Source organism: Haliotis rufescens, unplaced genomic scaffold, assembly GCF_023055435.1.
Source record: "Haliotis rufescens isolate VD_foot unplaced genomic scaffold, xgHalRufe1.0.p SCAF_9, whole genome shotgun sequence".
NCBI lineage: Eukaryota > Metazoa > Mollusca > Gastropoda > Lepetellida > Haliotidae > Haliotis > Haliotis rufescens.
The window spans coordinates 27,003,849-27,010,198 of record NW_025964383.1 but is presented as its reverse complement, the minus strand read 5'-3'; the positions used below and the strand labels follow the sequence as shown (position 1 = coordinate 27,010,198).

General features: G+C 38.6%; 1 protein-coding gene and 1 non-coding gene across 2 annotated transcripts; both read left to right on the top strand.

Moving 5' to 3' along the window:
• The first annotated feature begins 47 nt into the window (after positions 1 to 47).
• On the top strand, positions 48 to 740 carry LOC124130924 (protein fem-1 homolog C-like). Its single transcript, XM_046493980.2, has one exon. It carries the CDS (start codon positions 48 to 50, stop codon positions 738 to 740), a length of 693 nt encoding a protein of 230 aa, XP_046349936.2.
• Positions 741 to 5,739: 4,999 nt separating this feature from the next.
• Positions 5,740 to 5,811, top strand: Trnaa-ugc. The gene has a single exon. It is a non-coding gene; the product is annotated as a tRNA-Ala (tRNA).
• Positions 5,812 to 6,350: the final 539 nt, after the last annotated feature.

The following is a 6,350-nucleotide window of genomic DNA, read 5'->3' as shown; positions in this document are numbered from 1 at the left end:
GGGGTAATTTGTCACTAGTTGACAGTTACGGTAACACCATTCTTCACATGGCCTCTCAAGGAGGAGATATTACAACGGTGAAGTATGTTCTCTCACAAAACATCGCGGACATCAACAGGGGAGGAAAGCACCAGAGGACACCTGTACTGATGGCGGCATACTACGGAAATATAGAAGTGTTTGACTTTCTTGTGAGTAAAGGAGGTGATGTTTCCTCAGTAGATGATAAAGGTGACACTATCCTTCATGTGGCCTGTAAAGGAGGACACGTTGAAATGGTAAAGCATGTCCTCTCAAAAGACATCGTGGACATCAACTGTAGAGGAAGATACGGGATGCCACCTGTATTGGAAGCGGCATACTACGGGCATAAAGAAGTGTTTGACTTACTTGTGGGTAAAGGAGGTGATGTTTCCTCAGTAGATGATACAGGTGACAATATCCTTCATGCGGCCTGTGAAGGAGGACACATTGAAATCGTAAAGTATGTCCTCTCAAAAGACATCGTGGACATCAACAGTAGAGGAGGACAGAGGATGACATGTGTAATGAAAGCGGCATACTACGGGCATAGAAAAGTGTTTGACTTACTTGCTGGTGCAGGAGGTGATGTTCCACGGAAAGGTGTTAATAGCACCATTCGTGTGGCCTGTCGTGGTAGACATTTGGACATGGCAAAGTATGTCCTCTCACAACACGGAGTGAACATCAGCAGTAAGAGGTGTCGTAAAAAACTGTAAGGAAACACGTGTGTCCACTGAAGCTTAAGTTACATTTCTTGGCAAAATTACCTTGTTTCAACTTGCAGGGAAATTTGTTTTCTCAGTGAAACTTCAGATGGCATTTGCTTTCATTTTTGACAAATTGTCTGAACCTCTAAATATAGATATGTAACTATATCTATGATCACTATGTTTAGTGACAAATGTCCAATGGATCAAAGACGGAAGTTTTTCATTGAGTTCATTGTCATGTGAGGTGATCGTATGTACATAAATCAAGGGGGCACGGGTGGCTCAGTCGTCTAAGGTGCCGCGATTCGCTGTGCAGAGTTGCGTCCCTTGGGCACGCCAGAAACCAATGATTGTGGGTTCGCCCCGATCATTTTTCTAGGTTTGTCACCACCATACCCGTGCTCGTGGGTTTCACCGAAGTGGTAAATGTCTGAGACCTGCATCACTTCGGGCTTTCCTCCCACATTAAGCTGACACGCCGTGATATAACTGGAATACTGTTAAAAGCGGCGTTAAAAACCAACTCACTCACTGACTCACATAAATCAAAAACACCCCAGCATAGAATAGATACTGAAAGAAGCGTCGAGAAATCATGAAGCATCCCCAAACAGTAGACATCCAGAAGAACCTACATGGATATTTTACGTATGCATAATACAATTAACACGTGGTTTCTGAATTTTACATTACACTAGAATTCTAACATACTTAATATACAAAAGAATATAACATGATTTACATTCAAAACATATTTAAAAGGTTCTTAAATATATAATTGATGAACTTACTGTATCGATTGCTAACTGTGTTATATTGTTTCTGTTGAGATTCGGTAGACGCTCATTCCATTGCATTTGGGTAGTGATTAGTCGTCAGGAATGTAATACTTATTTAGGTAAACAGTCGTCAAGTTACTATATTTCGATGCTTATTATAAGTAGCAGGTAACTTCCGGAAACGGCAAGACTCTTCCGGCATTGTAGAGAGCCTTACAACATTGTCTTGAAAGTTCAAGAAATTTGAAGTAGTTAGGTGGGTTGTATATAAGGAGACAAGAGCGTGTTTACGCATCTTTCACACGTATCAACTCACACGCATTTCATCGCTTTGGAACCAGCTTTCATGTGAGTATCGATCACCATTCTTGATTCCCTGCCTAGTCCAACTCGGAAGCTTGACCACTGTCGCCGCTGGGTGAATATATATTATTATCACCGACTTTAGCTATCACAACTGTATTTTTGTATTTGATACTGTCCACTGCCTTCATATTATTTACTGCCATTGGATATTTGATATCCCAATGCATTTGAATAAACATCGTTTCATTTCAGCTTATGCGAGGAAAGCAAGTTTTCTTAGTTTAGTTCCGACTCATTTCCCAGCGGGTACATGACCTCCTCAACCAATCAGAATGCTATATGAAATAAATATACAGCTAGCTGCCAATATGCCAAAATGATATTGATTTTGTTACGTGTAGGGTATGACATAGATTAGAGGGTACATGTGTGTACACTCCCGCAATGTTTTATAAGTCAAACCAACAAAGAATGGTATTCATCGTCGGGTCAGTCTTCATTAGAAAGAGAGCACTTGCCAGTTTCTAGTTTGAGACCATGGGTACTGCAACGAAATTTTGCGATTGTAACATGTTTAACGAAAGTATCTTTTCTAGTTTTAGAATTGTTAAAAAGAAGGGCGTGAGTTCAAACAAAAGTGTTAATCTTGCCATTAATTTCCTGATAAAGGATTCTTCACTACTTATTGTTTGCGATTCACAGCCAAAACCAAGTCGAAACAAAAACCATTTCAAATTTGAAACCTAATTACTTTTGCCATTACTTACTGTTTGAAAGAGCATATTATGACATATATTTGACATATGCAATCATCTAATCTAAAATTTTATAGAACGTCTAAATGCACAAACATGCAAAAGGGTATCTGTTTCTTTACCAAATACTTTGTAATTTGGTGATCGTCACTCCAAGGAAGCGTTTACTTGCAAATATGTGAATGGCTCTTACACAATCTATTCCACAAACCTCAGACACATATAGAAACATAAATAAGCATAAGTTTAGTATGAATTAAAATTAATTCATTTAAGCATTCTATGTGTATTTTTTCGGTTCATTGAGGTATGAATCGAAAAACCGATGTGCAAACTGTATGAATCTGCGCCTCGGTGGGCGTGGCTTATTTTTTTACATTCATTGGGAAATGAATGCAATACCACCTGACCAATTCAGCTAATCAGAATGCAGGAATTTCAATAAACACAACGACAATTTAATTATATGGAATTAGTTTAAAGCTATGTGATGTCATTCATATGCCCAATTAACTAACTTGTTCTTGCTTAGGAAACCTCGCTTATCTCAGGATCAGGTTTTACTAAATGTTATACCAAAATATTTATGGAAATACAGTATTTCTTAAATGGTATTATTATGTTGCTAACGACCAGTTATTATTAACAGTAAGAAACGAAAAATTGATAATGTTTAAAAAAGGTAATTATATTCTTTCTGTGTAATTGTCAAAATCAGACACCGTGTCGACGTGTGCAATTACTAGCACTGTAATCTCCGTGAGTGGTCCGATCCCTTGTCCGCGTCATACCAAAAGACGTTAAAAGACGGAGCTTGCTGATACCCTGACTCGGTTGCTCGGCATTGAGGGGATGAAACAAGGACTTGTCGGCGAGGAGACTGTGTTATCTATCTCAGTGGGACATCTCATCCTAAACAGCGGCATGGAACATCAGTGGGCACCACACAACCGACAGGAGTGAGTGAGTTGGGTTTAACGCCGCTTTAACATTATTCCAGTTATATCGCGGCGTGTCAGCTTAATGTGGGAGGAAAGCCCGAAGTGATGCAGGTCTCAGACGTTTACCACTTCGGTGAAACCCACGACTACGGGTATGGTGCTGACAAACCTAGAAAAATGATCGGGGCGAACCGGGATTCGAACCCACAATCATAGGTTTCTGGCGTGCACAAGGGACGCAACTCTGCACAGCGAATCGCAGCGCCTTAGACGACTGGGCCACCCGTGCCCCCACAACCGACAGGAAATGTCGACACTAGTATAAGCTAGGGCTGAAACGATATCCCGGACACCGATGCATCGCGATTCGCTCCATACGATACGGTGCGCGCTTTGTGAGTTGCTGTATCTAGATTTTTCACGATACGTTGTTTTTAATAAACTTTTATCACAGATACATTTTAAATGTATTTTAAATGAATTTCAAATTCGAACGAGTCATAAAAACGTGGGGACAATATAGTTTTCGAAACACACACGTACGTCTTCGAAATACAGCGGCTATGCAAGCTTTGTATATCAGTAGCAGTTCAAGCTTTCTGATTGGCTGAGCGGTCTCTAACACAAACATGTCGGGAAAAGCAGACGCTTGTCCTTTGGTAGAGAAGCCACCGGGGATCTACTGAGTAAATAGCAAGTTACTGGTACTTATTTAGTTCATGTAGGACTGTTACTTTTGTGTTTGATAGCCATGTGATGGAAATGGCAGATGATTCTATAGTTAAAATACTGATTACTGTATATGTTTTATGACTCACGAATATTCATTCACTTTCATTTAATTTTTCATTTTAATAAACTAAGTTTAATTCATTTATCTACTGTCTTCTCTTGTCTCTATGTGTATCGTAGCGTTTCGAGATACGTATCGAATTGTGATGTAAGTATCGAGATACGTATCGTATTGTGACCTAGGTGTGTCGTTGCAACCCTAAAAATTAGCATCGTTCAATTTACGTCATCAAGTTGCCAGCGTATGTTCGAATCTCTAACACTTACGATGAAGGGAGACGATGCAAGGGGAGGTAATTCTTGTATGAAAATAGTCCCGTCAGTGTTATGTTCACTGCAGTGAAATATCAAGTGTTATGTTCTCTGCAGTGAAAATATCGTTTTTCTCAACTTCAGAAAATTGAGTCTTTCACACTGAAGTACATAATTAAAAAAATTCGTGTAGAATATGTAACGCTTTAAATAAAAGATAAATTTATTTAGTAATGTCTTATGTGGTTCATTCATTAGTCAGTACTTACATGAATTATATACAGCTTTCAAACAAAATTAATTCGTCACGCAGTTCTTTTATCGATGTACGATTAAAAGATGCGAAATTTGCTGGGGTTTTTTGCAAAACAAAATTTAGAACATTACAGTGTCTTTACAGTGTCTGTTTTTAAAACAAATCTTATATTACTTCTTTCGGTGACATTTAGAAGTTAGTGTGATGAAGTAAGACGAGTTCTATGGATGATCATGAACAATTTCTTTATTACAATTAGTGCGACGTTTCGGTGTAGATCCTGAAACTAGTTATATTCTCTGAATAGGAGGCACTCAGATATTCAAGTGAAAAGCAGTTGTTAAGCCGACAACGTCCTTTACAATGTGCTCTCGCGTTCTTAAGCTTTCCCTTCCAGGTCCCTCGAGATCAAAAAGTCACAGCAAATCTTCGGGTCGAACTGGTCCTTTCTCGAAGGATGAAAGAATAGAGATAACTTGAACTGTCAGTAAAGTTACCTCCCTTGTTATGAGCTCCGCGAACGGGCTATCGCTGTGAAGAGCTTGATCTGTTCCCGCTTGATTGAATGCTCTCTGCGCTTCAAAGACTTTGGAGAATGCTTGTGCATACATACATTCGTTGTTGGCCTGATGAGATTACAGAGGGTGCAGTCATTGTTTTGTAAGCCGAATATGCTGTTGTATATATGCATGTATATTTGTTGACATTCATTCATTCTTCGATCGAATCTCACGTGTAAAGTGAGTTCCCAAACAAAACGCATTTTGCAGATGTCTGATATTGGTAACCTACTGGTGTCTATTTAAACATATAGATGTAAATTATGAATGCGGTCCTCTGAAACAACGTCAAAATTAAGAGAAATGGACCTTGAAATTATGTAATAGAATATTTACTGAAAAATGCCTGAATTTAGTCAGAGTTGGGGATGTAGCTCAGTGGTAGAGCGTTCGCTTTGCATGTGAAAGGCCCCGGGTTCGATCCCCGGCATCTCCACCAAAATTTTTGCACTCTGTTTTTTTTCTTTTTCTTTTCATTAAATAACAAAAAAATAGCTATTTCTTTTAATTAATTAATAGTCCTGCACCATGACCGTGGAATATATTTATTTTATTAAAAGAAATAATCTAGAAATGCATACAAAAGCAAGTCTAGCCAGCTCAAGCTAGCTCTATTCCACAGCATAGGGAATTTCTTTTTTATATTTAGAGTCAAGAAGGATATTGTTTAATATAAGATTTCAGAGACTAAATGTTAGTCTAATTAATTAAGAATAACCCTGGTTAGAAGAAAATATTGTTTGTTGCATTTAATTGTCAAACACGAATGTCTTTCTATGTGTCTGGCAATACAGCTGACTTTGTCTACTGCTCATAAAAAGTGGTACAGCGTTCTTATTTCTGCACACAATGTTACCAAATTGTATAACATTCAACGCGAGTTGATTGTCTTTCCAACAGTATCGAAATATTCAGCTAACTAAAAAGGTATTATGCACTCCCTAGCCATCGATGAAAGTGCCGAACCAAAGACCC

Coding starts and splice junctions, on each gene's coding strand:
- LOC124130924 (XM_046493980.2), top strand. CDS start 48: ATGGCCTCTCAAGGAGGAGATATTACAACGGTGAAGTATGTTCTCTCA.